Below are 18,496 nucleotides of genomic sequence, written 5' to 3'. Positions count from 1 at the left end.
AAAAAAAAAAAAAATAAATAAGGGGGGGGGATTCCCAACTGAATTTTCTCTTGGTTTGTATTTGTTCTATTTTTTGATATTTGATCTATTTCAAATATTTTAATTTTTATTTCAATAAAATAAACATTTTATTTTCAACTAAGAATTTTGATTTGATTCTTTTTCAAATCTGCTTTCTCCCACTCTTTGAGATGTCTATGAATAACGTGGCTAGATTTATTTTATTAGTTGGACAGGCACCTAGCAGAATGGCACTTGGAAGAAAGAACTGAGAAAGGCTTTGAGAAAGAGTCCCCATGGAAGGGCCAGCTGAGCACAGCATCGTCTTGGAAGAGCTCCGATGTGAGCAGCTCTGAAGCAAGGGCTCCAAGGTCACAGCATTTCTTACCGTTCCTTGAGCAGAGTCCAAACTTCTCCACCTCTTGATTTTGCCAGCATGCTCCTCCCAACCAGACAGCCATACTCCCATTTCCACCTATCCAAATCCTAAGCCCATTTTTCAGTGTCCAACTCAAAACATCTCTGTCCACAACACATGTCTTTCCTCTTGCCCTGCTCATCCTCTGCAGGAAATAATTCCCGCTCCCATGAATGCCTAACACACTACTTATGATCACCGGGACCAGGCTCATGATGTATGCGGCCCAGGGCAAAATGAAAACCCAGAGCCCCTTGCTAAAAAATCATTAAGAATTTTAAGACAGGGGAGCACCCAGTAAGCACAGGGCCCTGCACCCCTGCCCAGGACATGTAGGTGGGGGCTGGCCCTGATAACTGTACTTATAGACTCCAGTCCCACCGGGCAAACACAATCTTTCCAATGCCCATTAGAATCTCCTCCACAAAAACTCCTGAGCTGCTCCCCTCTCCTTCCTGATTCTCTGGTGACACTGCTGAGTGCTCTGCACCCTGAGCCCCCACAAGCCATTTTGACCTGTGTCTGCTGCCCTTTTATCCTTGAGTCTTGCCACGTTAACTTACTTGGGGTGGCTAAGGATATTGGTTCTTTTCCTACAATACCACTATCTCTTTTTCTTTCTTTCCTGTTGCCAGGAGTTGTTGACATACGATCATACAATCTTTGCCAGCATGTCCGTGCAAAAGGATGCGGTCCCTAGCACTTTTCACTTGTTTTTTCTGTCTGAGTAAGTGGTAAGATGGCTGCTAACCTGATGACAGGGATGTTAAGTATACTATCTCATTTAATGTTCTCAAACATCCTTTGAAGTATGCACTGCTTTTTTTTTCCCACATGAGTAAAATGCAATTCAGAGAGGTTAAGTAACTTGCCCAAGGTGATAAAATATGAGCCCTTCCTTGTAACCACTAGGCTATATTGCTTCTATGTACAGGCTACTTGAAGACAAAGACTTCTCTTGGTCTTTAGTGTTCCCTATGTCACCTCCTTGTGCTATCAGTACCGGTGTGTCATTAGTGCTATAGGAACTTCTGTTTATTGATAGCTTACTATGGGTGTGCCAGGCCCTACACAGAGCATTTTGCAAATGTCATCTCACTAATTCCTGAGCACATCTCCACTAGCCGGATTTTATTCCCATAGTTAACAGATAAAGAAACTAAGGCTACTTACTGTCTAGTTGGGTCACATAGCTAGCAAATAGTGGCAGCAGGGTTTGGTCTTGGGTCTGTCCTGACTCTTACTGTAGAGTTTAGAGCTCCTAATGAAGCTAAGCTGCTCCCACGCGCCCCTCCTCCCACCATGCAGCCCCTCTACTTATTACTCACCCTTACTTCCTGCTGGTGTCTACCCTTCACTGCCTCAGATTCTCCATTGGAATCTGAGTCCGGGAGGCTCAATCGGTTGCTTAACTCACCAAATGATTTGGCTGCCTATTGCATAATCCCAGGGCAGACAGAAAACTGCCCATGTTACCTGCCCTGGCTCTGTGATCTACACCCTCTCAATTTCAAATTGTTGCCTTCTGCTGTTCAACAAGAGCATCAGGATCAAAGATTTCTCATATCCTCAAGTGTATTCAAGAGATCAGACAACAAGCTGCAGAAATGCTATGCCTGAGAGTCTTGACAGATGTGAGCTCAGCAGGAGGCTCTGTCCCCTCTCAGGGCTCTCCCATTAGTCTCCTGCTCCCCCCTCCCACACTGAAGAAGTCTAATCAAGGCAAGGTATGGAAAGGAATGGTTGGTTTGTTGATTTCGTTGTTAATCCTTTTGAGGGTCTGAGAAATTCAGGAGAAATTCTCCTTCCCTGCCAGTGGCAGCTGGCTAGACTCCACCCTACAATTACTGAATGTGCAATGTGACCACACTAGACAGTAGGCTTAGTTTCTCCATCTGTTAACTAAGGGCACATGCTCACTCAGTGAGCTATATCACTAATTTGACTCCTAATCACAAGATTATTTATCCCATTATTGAATCATTGGTAGTACCAGCCCTGCCTTTTCAGTAGGATCATGATACAGTCTCCAAACTGATTTATCTGAGAAGTAACTAAAGGAACAGGGATATTGGAGGCCAGTGAAGAGAAACAGGGTAGAGCACAGATGGCTCTAAATACCTAAACCTGACTTGGAGACCAGGATTTCGTCTGTGTGGTTGTTTTAGTCTGTGTGGTTTCTGAGAACAGAATCTGGACCTATTGGTGAGGTTACAGGGCAGGCAGGAAAATCTGCCTAGTAACTAGCGTGATTCAACCACAGAATGGCTGCCAAAGTGGTAGAGAGGGTCCTGTACTGGCAACGCCAGACACTGGAAGGAGGCTCTGTGTAGGGTGACAGGCTAGTCTGGAGACGCTCAGTCAGGGATCATGGGTGCTATGGATCTGAGATTCAATAAGACACAGCCACGGCTGTCCTGTGAGAGCCCTTCCAACCCAGGGAGCATGTTCTTTCGGACTTCATGTAGGCTGAGGGCAGGAACCACGGATTATACTTTCTGTGTGCTCACAGTAGTTGCCATAGTTCTATGGAATCAGACTCAACAGTGGGCATCTGAAAGACAAGGAATTATACCTTTTCTCTGTGTTTCCTTAGTACCTAGTACAGAGTACAGGTTGTATCCAAAAAATAGTTTGGAAGTTATTACTGTGTGTTCAGGCAATATCCAATAGATGTCAATAAACGGACCCACAGAATTTTGAATATTGACTCACTGTCAAAGAGTGCATGCCAATTCCAAGAATCTACACGATGGGTAAGAAAGTGCTCAAACTTAATAAGGTACAGTGAGTACTTGACTCGGTATAACTTTCAATGGTAAGGCCACAGGTCTTCCAAACATCCCCACATCCGAGGGCCCCAGCAAGCACACCACGGGGCTCTGTAGAAGATGATGGATGATTCCACCCTCATCTTCTTTGTTGTCTGAAGATTACCAGTCACTCACCTTGCTTTGACGATATCAAAAGTTGATAGCAGAAACCAGCCGGAAAGATGGATGTGACACTCTGCATTGAGTACCATTTCTCTGAAAACAATATCTAAATAGAAATTGTGTAATCATTTACCTTTTATTTACCTTCTAAACCTGAGATAGAGTTAACTTCAATACTGGCTGAGTCATCACTAAAGTTAACAGGTCAAAGGTTTGTTTTTGGTTTGGGGCTTTTTTTTTTTTTTTAATTGAGTTTCAGTTATTTTCTACTCACTGAAATTACATGGGCAACTTAATTTATAAATTTTTTTATTTGGTTACCAAACTCAATACACTTCTTGATTTTTTAGTTTATTAAAGAATAAAGCAATATACAGCCATGTTTTCTAGCATTAAGAATAATGGTTTGCTCACTTTTCGTCACTGTCCAACAGCCCAAATACCCATCTTTCTTTGGGTTCCACATTGTTTTGGTTTGGGGTTGATAGACAAAGTGAAAATCCAGGCTTTACCCCTTCCTTGGTGTGAGGCCTGGTCAAGTTCCAGAAACTCTCTGAGCCTCTGTGTTCTCTGTGAAGGCGGGAGCACAAGAATAGCACAGTTCTCATGCCTTTCAGAGAATAACGCATCAACAACATCAGCCATGATGCTGCTGTTTTCCTGAGGAGCTTCTGTTCCAGTCCTGGAAAACTCAGATCTCCCCATTTTTTTAAACACTAAAGTGATTATTTTAGGAGGCAGAACACTGAATGGGTAAGGCCACACTCAACTCCGCCATAAAGCAGGAAGTCTTCTTCCAAACAAAAGGGAATGGAAGGTTTCCCATTGTTTCTTATGTGACAATGAAAAGCTTACCGCAAGGATTACTGTGTTCTTGGGAACCATATCACAAATAGGATCACCAGCCCAAATGGTAAAAGAACTTTTCTTGAAAGAGGACAAAGATTTGATGAAGTACAGACTTTTTCTGTCCTGGGTTTAGATTTTGCCTCTTCCCCAGGGCAGGTCTAGGCTGCAAGGAGAGAGAAGCCTAAAACACAAAATTTAAGGAGGATGGACCTTGCGGGAGAGGGCCTCCTTAAATCTTGCACCTTCACACCCTGCCCCGCCCTACTCTTGCCCTTGTTGGCCCCCAAATGCAGTTTTCTTCCAGAGGTTTGGATTTGCAGAGTCAAGTGATGGTAATGAGAATAGGGGTAGGGCAAAGCTCGCAGAACCCTTTCTCACTCCCAGAAAGGAAGACATCATATCCGGTCATGGTGCTTAAACCATTTTTGTTAGGCTGTGGTCAGGGCCACATCTTCCAGCCTTGGTGCACTGGCACTGAGTACAAAGGGCTCTTGCTAATTACTGATGACTTCTAGGGCAAATGGCGCTAAGTTATATTCACAAGAAATCTAATGGGTCCTTGGACAAGGGCAATTTGCATCCCATAGATGAATATTTTTGGTTTTCTTTTATTTTTTTTTGAGACAGAGTCTTGTTCTGTCACCCCAGATAGAGTATAGTGGTGTCATTTTAGCTTGTTGCAGCCTCTAACTCCTGGAATCAAGTGATTTTCCTGTCTCAGCCTCCAAAGTAGCCAGGACTACAGAAATGTATGCCACCATGCCTGGCTATTTTTTTCTATTTTTTGTAGAGATGGGGATCTCATTCTCCCTCAGACTGGTCTCCAACTCCTAGCCTCAAGTGATCCTCCTGCCTTGGCCTCCCATAGTGCTAGGATTACAGGTGTGAGCCACTGCATCCAGTCTGTGTTATTACATTGGAGAAATAAATCCCATCTGTCTCCACAAGACATTATGATGATTTGTATAATAACATAATGATAATTTTATATAATAACATGAAGTTCTTTGGTGATCTGATATTGCTGGACCAAATGAGTTGAGATGAGCTCCTTCAAGACAGATGATGTTTAATTACTCTGTGTTGAAGCACCTGACATGACAGATAGTAAGTGCTCAATAAATGTTTGGTTATAGAAAATATGAATGAAGAAACACCAGGCTTGTTGGAAATTAATACTCAGCCTTTTTAAGACCTAAACCCTTTAAGTACCAGAAAAGACAGAGCCAGTAATCTGGTCCAACAATTAAACACCAACCACTGCTACTTGCTTCCTGAGGAAAAAGTGGTTCCCCTGGCTTTTACTGCTGTGTTCCTGTTTGAGTTCTGCTCTGTGAGAGGCTGGGTTTGTGGCCCACCTTAGCTCTCAGCCTCACTTGATATTTCACATTCTCCTAGCTCTTTTCTTCTCCTCCTAGACCTTTGTCTGCTGGCGGCTGTGCTAACAGAACCAACTGGGCAACTCTGACGCTGAGCTTACAGTGATGTCTCTTCTTCTGGCTCCTGACCTGCAACTATAAATCCTGAATTCTGCCTTGGAATGGTTGAAATGAGTCCACTGGCCCTAGTAACTCCCTGGTGAAAACCGTGCTGACAAATTTGGAAGTCCTCGTGCCATCCTCAGCAGCTGCCATGGTTTGGATATGGGTCCCCCTCAAACCTCACGTTGAAATCTGATCCCCGGTGGTGGAGGTGGGGCCTAGTGGGAGGTGCTTGGGTTACAGGGGTGGATCCCTCATGAATGGCTTGGGGCTGTCCTGGCGGTAATAGGTGAGTTTCCGCTCTGGTAATTCCAGGAGACAGCTGACTGATGAGAGGAGCCAGCTGCCTCCACCCCTCTGGGTCTGGCTTCCTCTCCCACCACGTGATCGCTGCACTTGCACCCTGCTTCTTCTTCCCCGGTGAGTGGAAGCAGCCTGGAGGCCTCATCAGAGCAGATGCTGGCGCCACACTTCTCATACAACCTGCAGAACATGTGAGCTAAGTACACCCCTTTTCCTTAAAAATTACTCGTCCTCAGGTATTCCTTTATAGCAATGCAAACTGGCTGTGACAGCTGCCATCTTGAGATCTCAGCCACCGCTGCACAGGGGCTACACCCAGCAAGCTCTGCCCAGCACCCTGCTGCCACCCCGTAGGGACTATTGATCCCTTTCTGCTCCTTAGACCTTTGGGCCTGCTTTGCTCAACCAGCTTTCATAAGCCCTTGATGTCAGAACAGTGTGATTGGAAAAAATATCATTTCATTGCAGTGATGAGAGCCTCATAGAAAAATGCACAGATAAGTAATTAAACTAATGAAATGATCAGAAAAGGGAGTAAATGCCTGGCTTCCATTGGCACACAAAGAAATTGGAACAGTTTAGATGAAACCAACCAGGGTATATGCATCTGCTCGTGTCAATCACTCTTGAGTATTTCATATACATTTAGCTTGTGAAAATCTTTTAAAGTTTCAAATTGGTGTCATCAGGCACAGTGAAATACCCAGAGCTTCCCTTTGGCACCAATGCTAGAGTTATCTTGGAAAACATGCCAAAATATTATCTATGTTCTTCATCATCAGTAAGTAAATGTCAGTATTTCTAAGGAAATGAAAAAAATCACCTTATTCAGCTTGATACCAAATTTATTTTAGGTTGTTAGCATTAGACATATAGAGTAGTTGAGCTAAAACAGAGATATTTATTAAATACATTAAAGAAGGAGTTCTAGTCATTTTTACTTGTCTAAGTTCTTAAAAATGTCATCACAGAAGCAGTAGCAGAGAAAAAGGGAAGACGGTGGAATTAACATAAGGTAACAGTTGAGGGGCTGGGTATAAGTTGTTATGCCAAATAGGCAGTTTGACTATAGAAATTAAGAGCTTTAAAAATGTCTAAATCATTAGAATCAACATTTTTACTTCTAAAAGCCTTTCCTAAAAAATAATAACAACAAACAAACAAAAACCCTAGAAAGCCAAAGATTGCTAAATTTAAAAGTTTGCTGTGGCTTTTTTTTTTTTTTGTAGAGACAGAATCTCACTTTACTGCCCTCGGTAGAGTGCCATGATGTCGCAAGACTCACAGCAACCTCCAGCTCTTGGGCTTCTGCGAGTCTCTTGCCTCAGCCTCCCGAGCAGCTGGGACTACAGGCGCCCACCACAATGCCCGGCTATTTTTTGGTTGCAGTTCAGCTGGGGCTGGGTTTGAACCCACCACCCTCGGTATATGGGGCTGGCGCCCCATTCACGGCTTTTTTTTATGACAGTGATCAGTTGAGAACAAACCAAATGCCCAACCATAAGAGAATAGTTAATAAATTACAATACAGACCCCCGATACAATTGTAGGTAGTCATAGTAAACGTATTCTTTTTTTTTTTTCTTTTTAGGCAGGGTCTCATTATGTCACCCTCGGTCGAGTGCTATGGCGTCACAACTCACAGCAACCTCCAACTCTTGGGCTTAAGCAATTCTCTTGCCTCAGCCTCCCAAGTAGCTGGGACTACAGGGGAGTGCCACAATGCCTGGCTATTTTTTGTTGTTGCAGTTGTCATTGCTGTTTAGCTGGCCTGGGCTGGGTTTGAACCTACCAGCCTCATGTTCTAAAGTGTACTTAATGACATAAGAACATATCAGAATCATAATGAAAAAAATTAAAAGTTGTAGATGCACAAAATCATACTGAAATAATATTTTGCATAGAAAAAAAGACAAGATGCAAAAGTACCAAAATGTAAGTACTGTTTCTCTACAAAGATAAGGGATGATGAGATGGTGGATGGTTTTGTATTCCTATTGACATGTGGTGGTGTGATAGCTGTGATAATAACTGCTCTTTACTACATGCCTTGTTTTTCCAGCGTCAGCTGGATGTCTAACCAGCTAAACACCTAAGGCTTTAGACAGTATCACTAGTGAAAGATCCAAGAACAAAGCTACCAAAAGAAATGTTCCACATATAAGGCAGAAATGATCAGAGAGGATGTCTAATCAGACAGAACATCTTTCCCCCACACTCTCAGGTTGGTTGGGGTAGCAGTAGAGTACCCCCAGATCAGTGAGGGATTCCCAGACCCACATCTGGGGCGGGGGGGGGGAGCACAGACAGACAGCACTTTGCAGGAGAAAATCCCCTGAGTAGCAAGGTGGCCCCAGAGCAGTAGAGGGGCCATGACTCTTGGAGGTGTTCAGGGCTTGAAGACATGTCAGGAAGCCCTATAACTTGTGTGGGCACAGCAGCCAGATTTTCCCAAGCCTAAAGAAATGGGTGGCACGTAGCTGAGGGTAGGTCTGTGGTGTAGGGAAAGTCTCACAGCTTGGTAAGAGGATCCCTGATCCAGGGATGTAGGGAGGACCATCTTGCTATGGATTAGATGGGAACAAGCAGGACATTAGCTCACGGGTGGATCTGTGAGGTAGATGGTTACCTAGCAGGTAGCAGGTTACCTGGCAGAAGATGCCAGCGCAGGCACAAAGCAAAGGTGAATACCCCTTCACGCCCTTGACTAGAGGGGCCTTTGCGTAAGTTACCCCCTTTTTAACCTTGGGCTTACTTATATTTAACCCCAGGAGGTGAAGCAAAAAGGACAAAATATCCTAAATGGGACTGGATTTCAACCCAAGTGTCTGAAAAATCAGGTTACCCAGAAATGACTAGAATAAATATTCATGAAAGAGGACTCAGAGTCAGAAATTCAATTGGGTTAGGGGAGATAAAGTTGCCTTGTATAACACCTGAGCTTGTGACTTATGAAATGTGTCTTCACTGAATGTTTTTATTTAGTAATGACCACATTTAGTATTTTTAAAGCTTACCTGAAAGAAAAGCATGGCCTCCACAAACAGTGTAGGAGTCAGGATGCCGAGTAAAATGGGATGCGAGGCTGGTGGAAGGTTGTCTATAGTTTTGAGGGTCACCTTGCTAGATGACTAGAGCTTACTTTGTGTCTCTAAGAGCACGAGCCCCCTCCCGGAGAAAACTGGGGGTTCTGACCACACCTTCTGTCCTTTTGTCATTGAGATTCTGTCTGAGGACAGCCCTGACAGCTCCTTCTCTGCCCTGTCACCATGCACCTCTCCTCCTCCCTGACCTCCACCCTAGAGGGTCAATATTAAGCTTCCCTTTGGGAGGCCCTTCCTTTTTTCTTTAAACTAAGCCCTCCCCACCCCTTGAAGCAATGCCAAACACCAGAACAAATCTGTCCACACACAGTGATGACCTCTTAATGTTTGGAAAACATGTTGGTTTCCACGTCATGGATTTTTTTGCTCCAGACTAAACCAAACCAGGTCCTAGTATGATATTTTCCAAGCTTCCAGCTATCCTGCCCAGCTTCCTTGGAGGTCATACCTGAGATTGTCAAGGGTCACTTGAAAGGCAGTGCCTGAAGTCAATATGGTAGCCTTGTGTTCTGGCCAGAAAGACACCTATAGTTTTGCTAAAAAGAGTGTTCAAGGAGCATTTGCATTCTTAGCTGCCCTGCAGGGTACCAGCCTCCTATGTTGGACTCAAAGCCAGAGCTTTGTCCAGTTGGTGCTTGGTAGACCAGGACTCCTCTCTGCTGCACTGTGCACTGGTGGGGGCCACAGGGCTTCTGGTGCTGATCACGCTCAGCTACCGGAAAGACCCAGGTCAGTGCCTGTCTGTGTTGTCAGCTGACGGGCCCTGGCAGTGAAGTCTAGAGAAAGGAGGAGGAGGGGCAAGAAGCCCTGTGTTGCTCTGCTGGCCATATCTCCCCCGGGCCCTGCAGCAGGAACCCCCTTCTCTCCCCTCCACTCCCCTCTCTAGGCAGAAACACCTCCCTTCCTTCCTGCTTCTCTCCAAGAATCTTACCTGAGCTCTTGGCATCTCCCATAGTGCGTCTCTACCTGTGCTGTGTCTGTGGGCCCTGCTCTCCCTGTAGGATCCCTCTTGGCAAAGCTAATTCCCCTGACATTAGAATATTTTATCAAATTGCTGAACATCCTCCCCTGTCCCCTCAGGCTCCCCATGGCATGTTCGAATCTCAGAAGAGGATGCCCCCCTGGCTGCCAAACTCACTGTATTTTCTGGGGTTGGCTGTGTCCATTTTGTCCCCTCAGCTGTCCCCTCTCTTTGCTACTGTTACTATGTTCCAAGCAGACTTTGGAGCATCTCCCCCACAGCAGCATGGACTTTGGCAGATTTCCTGGGGACTAGTGATGTCCTAACTTGTTTGATTTTCCAGGACTGATGTTTACAGGGGTCTTCTTGGAACTAAAACAGAAATCATCCCATGTCCTTATGCAATTCTTCTGGCAGGCTCCAATGTATAAATAAAGCCCTTCACCCCTCTACGTTCCACCTTTCCCAGCAGATCACCTGGGTTGGTCCTGCAGTCGCCAGCAACCTGCACGCCTGCAGAGGCCTCTCCGGGGCAGCCATGAAGTCCTTTGTCCTGCTCGTTTGTCTTGCTCAGCTTTGGGGCTGCCACTCAGCCCCACACGGGCCACAGCTGCCTTATAGACAACCAAACTGTGATGACCCAGAAACAGAGCAAGCAGCCTTGGCGGCCGTGGACTACCTCAACAGACACCTTCATCACGGATATAAGCATGTCTTGAACCAGATTGACAAGGTGAAGGTGTGGTCTCGGGTAAGTGAACCTGCTGTGTATGAGCTGAAAGAACCTGTGCCTGGAGTTCAACCTGCTGCCTCCAAGATCAGCATCTCCCAGCACAATGTAACTGCCAAGGGGTCGCTCTTTGACTTCTTCCCAGGAATGAGGAAGGGGCAGGCAGAGGGCAAGAGGGGACTGTGCTAAGGTCATGGGTCTCAGGTCTGGGTGGGGTATGGGTGGTGCACAGGAGAAGAAAGGGCTTCAAATGATACTTTGCAGATCACAGGTGGGTAGTGTAGTCATCTGGAAAACTTAACCCCAGCTTCTAGTGGCCAAGTTACCATCGGTTGAAGTCACTTATCTGTCTTTGCTTCCATTTCTCTCTAACAAAGACTGAGAGTGAATGAAACTAGCATTTGGCAAGTGCCCACTCCTTGCCAGGCCCTTCCACATGCTGTCTCGTTCTGCTGTCTCATCTGCCCCTTTCCATCCTCTGCTTAGTCCCGTGTGGTAAGTATGATGTCCTTGTCTGACACAAGAGCAAGCCAAGGCTCAGATGTGTTGTCATTTTTTGCCCAGGGTCATATAATTAGTAAGGTTTCAGGCTGGGATTTGATTATAGATCTGTGCTCCTTCCTGTACACAAGCTGCCTCCCCCAAAGAGTTCCTCACATAACAGAGAAGTCTTGGCATGAACAGGATTCACTCCTTCACAACACAGACAGGAAACCATTACAGCCCCAAGCCAGTGACAAAAAAGATCAAGGAGGCGGTCAGTGGAGAGATTCGGAGAGGTGGGAGAGAGCCATCAGTCTATTGTCTGCTTTGAAATTAGAATGTACATCTGATTAAGGAGCGTTCACAAGCCTACCTCGGGCAAAGTGTGGTATCAGGTGTTACTGGAGCTATTTGGTGAACCACATAAAACTTGCATTTTTGTTTAGCAAAAGCAGCCAAATATTGGCAATTTTAATGGTTCAATCTAATACAAAAGCAAAAAAGGCCCACCCGAGTTTACAATCAAGGAAGGAAAATAAAGTAAACATCAGGAAGTCTGGATGGACTGACAGCTAGCATTTATCTCACAAAGGGACAAATATTTGAAGTCAAGATTGCCACATTAATGCGTAATGGTGGTTCAGAGTGATTCAGGGGAAATGAACACCCAACACACACTTCGGAGGGAAAGGGTAATGAATGGGCATCGCAATTTTCACAAAAGGCAGAACTTGGGAGGTGCTTTCTTTGAGAAACCAAAGTGTACCTGGCTCCTAGACGGTGCTGCTCTGAGTGTCCTCGGGAAGTCGCTTTGGGCGTGTCTGTACCTGAGACAGGTGGTCCTTTCTCCTGGGGAGGAGACACTGATGCTTCAGGTGCGAATGAGTCAGGCAGGGCCAAATCCAGAGGCAAGCAGAGCTGGGTGGACAGCAAAAAGGGATATTTGTATCTTACATAAAGGATATGGGAATAAGTGAACTAATAAGAACAACTTCAAAGATTTACACACGCTTCCCAGTAACTCCTTGGAGTCCATGCTAGTAACACAGTTTCCTAAGTGTCCAAGGGAGACGAGCTCTTCCCTATCATAACCAGCAGGGGGAAGTAGAGAGCAGCATCGGTGCCCCGAAGCATCTCCTGTACAAGCCAAAAGAAAAAGAAAAAGTCAAAAACAAAAGCAACAAAATCCTTCAGGAAGGAAGAGAAAATGGGGGAAGGAAGAAAAGTAGGCAATGAAAGGGAAGGAAGAAAGTAGAGAGAGGGATAGAGAAGATAAAGAAATAATGGTAAGATATTACCCTATACTACCTTACTTTGCAACTTGATGGGGAAAAATCCAAAGCTGAATTTTCCAATTTGCTGCGTGAAGGGTGAAATTTTAGAAATGAAAAAAATAAGTATCAACACTCATGGTTAGTTTCCAAATAATTGGGCTCAGAGTGAGGACTGCAGCTTCATTAACTTATCCCAGCCCATGGCCCCTTCTCCCCTTTAAGTACCACTTGGCGCTGGCCCTGTCCACAGAGGTAGGCCAGAGAAGCCAGCTCCTGCCCTGTCCACAGGCCAGTTGAGAGTTGGACACAGTTGCAGTCTGAAAGTAACAGTGACTTTCCCCTCACCTCTCCAAAGCAGGAGTGGGTTCAAGCCATCAGGGCTCACCCTTTGGCTCTCACAGCAGGATCTGGATAATGGAATGCTCACCTCTCCATTCTGTCTCCACAGCGGCCCTTTGGAGAGTTGTTTGAGCTTGAAGTAGACACGCTGGAGTCCACCTGTCACGTATTTGACCCCACCCCACTGGCAAATTGTACTGTGAGGCAGGTGATAGAACATGTGAGTACCCTTCTTGGGTGGCTATGGGTGGCACTCTAGTCAGTTCTGGTGTGGTTCAGCAAAGAGTAGCTGGGCCCACTTTACCCAATTTCTCAGCCTGCCCTCTTGACCAGCTAGTGTGCAGGTTCTAAAATTGGCATTTGATGCCACCTTCCTTGGGGCTGACTTGTACAAACCGTTCAACTTTCTTGTAGTAGCCTACCTGAACAGAGTGCAACATTTCAGTATTACCCAGTGAAGATGATTTTGTGAGGGTTACCTTTGACTAACATGTCTGCAGGGGCCCTTTCCAGGGTGGGACAGTGGAAGGCCAGCTGGTCTCTTGGACACTCATGTGGGATTATTTTTCCAGGCCGTGGAAGGAGACTGTGATTTTCGGGTACTGAAACAATATGGCCGGTTTTCTGTGGTGTTTGCAAAATGTGATTCCAGTGCAGGTGAATATGATTATTCTTATTAATATTACCTTGTGGGTGGGGTGTGAGCATACAGGGTAAGGGAAGGAATTTGAATAGTTTTCAACATAAGTAGTTCTAGCCACTTTGTCGGTGAGAAGAAAAAGCCCAATGTCCTGGATTCTGGGATTTTCACACTTTTTAAAAGGAGCTGCTCATTGGAGGTGAAAACTGTCCCTTGATGCCAGGGGTTTCCTGCTGAAATATCAGCATGATTCAAGCTACTTAAGGATTAGTGAGAGGCAGAGAAAATGCCAGAAGCCATCAGAGCATGCTTTAGCCCTTTCTGAATAAGCAGAGCTGGAGTGAATGCCACAGACAATTGTTGCCTAGATCCAATTTCTCCTCCCTGTGCAGACTCAGCTGAGGATGTTCGCAAGGTGTGCCTGGAATGCCCCCTGCTGGCCCAGCTCAACGACACCAGGGTCGTGCACGCTGTGGACGCTGCCCTGGCCGCCTTCAATGCTCAGAATAATGGCTCCTATTTCCAGCTGGTGGAGATTTCCCGGGCTCAACTTGCGGTAAAGACCGAGATTCTTGCACTCAGATTGGGCACTTTGGTGGCATTTGGAGAATGTACCTTATGTTGTGAAGCAGGGGTGAGGGAAGACCCGGAGCAGTGTCAGCAAGGAAGGTGTTGGTGGGAAAGGGAGCAAAAGCATCCTTTGGGTAAGAGGACATTGAGTGTCCTGAGGACCCCAAAGCCCTCAGCTTCTTCCCGGTGCTGAGTCATTCTAACATGGGGCATTCAGACGCTGCAGGCAGGCACAGCCCCCTCCCTCAGTCCTAGTTAAAACCAGAGCTCCAGGGCCAAAGGAGGAGGTTCCCAGGTCATCCAGAAGCACTGCTGTAAATCACTGGCCTTCACACTTTTGTCACCAACCACCAAGGATGCGTGCATCAGTCTCCTAATTAATACTTAGAAAGACCTGAATCTATTCATTCCACAGGCTTATAGGGGCAGGATTCTAAAAGGCCCTTTGAGTCACTAGAGAAAACTTCTAACATACTATGGTATGTTAGAGCACATTTGGGTGTGACAGAATTTTAATGTTTTCAAAAACTGGGATCTGAATTCCAGCCACACACATTGAGAAGTACATTAGTACACATGGTAATTCTTCCATCAGAGCATGTGATTCACAGAACATCCCTATCCCAGACTACACCAAGGAACAGAAATTTTAGTATTTTAAGTGTCCATATGTTCCAAGGAAAAAAAGCATGAGCAGTATCTTCCATACTTTCATCTAAATATTTTTATTTTAAAGTAGACAGAAAAAGTATTTATTACTCTCTTCACTTTTCCACCCTGTCTTGGAGTAAGCAGAATGTTAGGTCTCAAAGTACAGCCCTGAGACTTAGGGAAAGCAGGCTGCCCACTCGTGTCAGTTTAAGGCTGGCCCTCTGATTTCCTATGTCCTGTATGAAAACTCATCTCCATCCTCAATGACGGGCAATAGGTGCACCCAATCCTTGAGGGAAGACCCTCCCCTTACCTCTGCAGTGCAAGTACTTCAGAACATAATCCCACAACAGTTGCTCTGTGTAAGTCACTCAAGGGTGTGTGTCCTGGGCCCCAAAATGTGGTTTGTGTGAATGGAGCCCCATGACGTGTGCCATGCTGCCAGACCACGGCCCTTGCTACTACCCACCAGCCTCTTCTCCTCTGCCCTTTCATTCTGTGTTGTCTCAAGAGCATTTTCATTTAATCTTACCAGCTTTTCCCAGCTTCTACCCATGTGGAGTTTGCAATAGCTGCCACTGACTGTGCTGCTATGGAGGTCACAGATCCAACTAAATGCAACCTGTTGGCAGAAAAGGTGAGTGGGCCAGGATCTCAGGTGAAGCAGGCTGTGGAACAGAGAACAGCTGTGTAATTTGTACCTTGCAGCTGCAGAAAGAGAATAAGTGCAAAATGCCCACTCCCTGTGGGGCTCTATCATGTCAGGCCTTCCTTTGGTGTCACTGGCCCTTTTCAGAGTTGTCACCAAATCATCTTACCTACTGGAGGCATTTGGAGTTAGAAGAAAGACCAAGGAAATCTCATGAAACCAAGTCATGCACAACTGCTGGGAGGGTGAAGTATGGATTTTCTGACATGAAAGCTTTCAAGTCCTTGAGTAATGTCCACTTCTGGAATTTGGCCTACAGAAATCATCAGAGATGTTTGACTGAAAAAGATGACTTATCATACACATAAGATGACCAAAAAATTTTTACAAAAGATCTGAGTAGCCAACAAGAGGGTTTATCAAATGATATATGATACATCAGTAAACATGAAATTATGCTAGCACTAAAAATTATGTTTTCAAAAAATAATGAATGGTATGAGAAAATGCTATTATGGTAAATGAAAAACACAAGATACAACATAGTATAGTCACAATGATCTCAATTTCTAAATTATATTTGATAGTACTGAAAGATAAGAAAGAAGTGCATCCTCTTATGCAACTTGAACTTTACCTTGAAAGTGAGAGCAATGCAACCTAAAAATTTGTCCCTTGTATTCATTTGAAAATAAATAAATACATAAATAAATAAATTCTCACCAGCAAAAAAAAAAGAATGAACTGCATCAATGTTCACAGTAGTTCTCCTTAAATCACCACGATTTTGGGGATAAGGGATGATCTATCTCATTCTTTAAGCATTTCTGTATTTTCCATATTATCTGTAGAATTATATATATCTTCTATAAGCAGAAACTTTAATGTTTAAGAGAGATTTTTTAAAGGGATTAGGAATTTAAGTGGGGTGTTATTTTGCTGTATGGTATTGGATTATTAATGAAACTGGGGGAAATCCATTTTAAATCAGTTATGATATATAGTGCCTCTCTTTCTGTGGGCAGCAATATGGCTTCTGTAAGGCAACAGTCACTGAGAGCCTCAGAGGGGAAGAGGTTGCCGTGACCTGCACGGTGTTCCAAACACAGGTAACAGCTTCCTGGATTTTCTTGTCTGCACCTTCAGAACACAATGACGCCTTAGCATCTCTGCAGTGCATTTGTAATTACAGGACATGTGCTATCCTGTCCTCTGAACCTCACAATATAAAATAACACTGGGATGTGTGGAATCATCAACTCACGGAAGGGTATTTCAGGCATGCCTTCCCCTCCCATGAACTAGTCAGTACCAGTTTGCAAGGATGGGCGAAACCATCCTACTGTGTAATTGAGAAAGCCATTCTTTTATTTGTGGAGTGGGAGTAGTTTTCTGAGTTGCAGGGATAAAATAGGAAGATTTGCCCCACAGCTCCCAGTGACTGCAGCTGTACGCGTAGATGACAAACAGGGTGACCTTGCTAGTGAAGGTTTGCCATAGACAGTGTACTTCTCACTCGTGGGACATGGATGTATGTCCACCATCACCAAGATAATCTTGGTGGGACTGGGGCCGTTGCAGGCCAGTCATCCTTCCCCGTAACCCTGATGACAATGCTTTGTACCTAGGTAGTTCTTTTTTTCCTGCCAGATAATTTGCAAATAAAAATTATTAGTGTGAGGAAATTGGGTGGGATTGCCGCTACTCAGACCTGGGAGTGGCCTTGTCTGGGAGGAGGAAGCAAACTAACCTGTGGAAATGGTCCTCTCTCCAGCCTGCAGCCCCACAGCACCAGCCAGCTGATCCCACAGCTTCCATCCTTGCTCCAGTGGACCAACCTGCACCTATGTCCCCTCCAGATGGCCCGCCTGCAGCTGCCATGGTGGCGGGACCCATGGTGGTGGCTGCTGGCCCAGCACTCCCATTGCACCGGGTTCACTATGATCTGCGCCATGCCTTTTCAGGTGTGGCTTCAGTGGAGTCTGCCTCGGGAGAAGCGTTCCACCCAGGCAAAGTACCAGAGGTGACACAGCCCGGTGTTGCTGGTGCTGTTGGTCCAATGGTCCCCTCATGCCCAGGGAGAGTCAGATACTTCAAGATCTAGGCTAGACGCAGCAGTGATACAAAGGTTTGGCAGAAAGAATATAGCCACTTCATTGTGCAAACCTGGGCATGCGTAGGGGGCCGTTTCTGCTGTCAAGCATGTGTCACATGTGGCCTAGATTAATAGCAAGTCTTGAATCACAGCTTCTCTTCATTCCTCAGAGGACAGAAGCAGAGGGGTGCTGGTTCTGTCTGATGGAAGGCTTAAGACCAACAACTAGATTTGTCATGGTTTTCATCATAAGCCACCATCATTGTGTTCTCTGCCTTCTGGATGACCTCACAAAAACAATTATAACTGTGACTTCGAAAGGTGCTCTTGCTAAGCTTGTATCTGTTAATAAAAGTGCCAGAAGGACTTCCCTTAATAAAGAAGGTTCTAAGCTGAAATCTGGTCATGATTATTGCCTACTTCATCCAAGTTCTACTCATATGTGTACATCATAAGTAATCACCCAACATAATCAAAACAAAGTGAAAACAGAAACAAAAGAGAACAAAAATCTGCTCTATCGCTGTACATGGGAGAAAGTGAGACTAGGATCTGCTCACAACCCATCGGATATGACCATTTCCTTTGTGAAAAAATAGTTCTTTTCATTTTATAAGAGACAGGAAATACTGCTAAAGGAGGACCAAGAGTTTAAACTTTGTACAGAAAAACCAACCATTGGTTTTCCCCAAAACCCGGGTAAGGGGTCTGGGGCATTGACAGTTAACACAGGATCCTCAATTTGCCTACATGCTTATTACTTATGTTTAGAATACCTGCTGACTGTCTTATAAATACTTCATTTTATGATGCAAGATTGGTCTCTCTGGCAATATATTTTAAGGATCCAAGTTAAAGTTCTGTTGTATAGTAGAATTAGAGAAGGGACATCTGGATAGGTGAATCCAGTGGACATTTGTCGGCACTATCCAAATGATCAGCATATGGGAATAAATAGTCCCCTTCTAGAATGTACCTAGGCAATTTCGATTTTTGTCTATCAGTATTGGGTT

The 18,496-nt window shown here is 45.0% G+C and overlaps 1 protein-coding gene across 3 annotated transcripts; it reads left to right on the top strand.

Annotated features, from left to right (window-relative positions):
• The first annotated feature begins 6,023 nt into the window (after nt 1-6,023).
• Nucleotides 6,024-17,881, top strand: AHSG (alpha 2-HS glycoprotein). 3 transcript variants are annotated; one of them, XM_053565284.1, is made up of 8 exons: nt 6,024-6,178; nt 10,525-10,803; nt 12,988-13,098; nt 13,451-13,535; nt 13,911-14,074; nt 15,275-15,376; nt 16,414-16,497; nt 17,163-17,881. In XM_053565284.1, the coding sequence occupies exons 2-8, from the start codon at nt 10,591-10,593 to the stop codon at nt 17,490-17,492; spliced, it is 1,089 nt and encodes a 362-aa protein (XP_053421259.1). In that variant the 5' UTR covers nt 6,024-6,178; nt 10,525-10,590; the 3' UTR covers nt 17,493-17,881. The 3 variants fall into 3 exon arrangements, with proteins under 3 accessions (XP_053421259.1, XP_053421258.1, XP_053421260.1); XM_053565283.1 differs by having other exon boundaries at nt 10,522-10,803; XM_053565285.1 differs by having other exon boundaries at nt 6,026-6,104.
• Nucleotides 17,882-18,496: the final 615 nt, after the last annotated feature.

Source organism: Nycticebus coucang, chromosome 16 (genome assembly GCF_027406575.1).
Source record: "Nycticebus coucang isolate mNycCou1 chromosome 16, mNycCou1.pri, whole genome shotgun sequence".
NCBI classification, from domain to species: Eukaryota; Metazoa; Chordata; class Mammalia; order Primates; family Lorisidae; genus Nycticebus; species Nycticebus coucang.
Note: the sequence above shows the minus strand (reverse complement) of the source record. Positions and strands in the feature narration are given on the sequence as shown.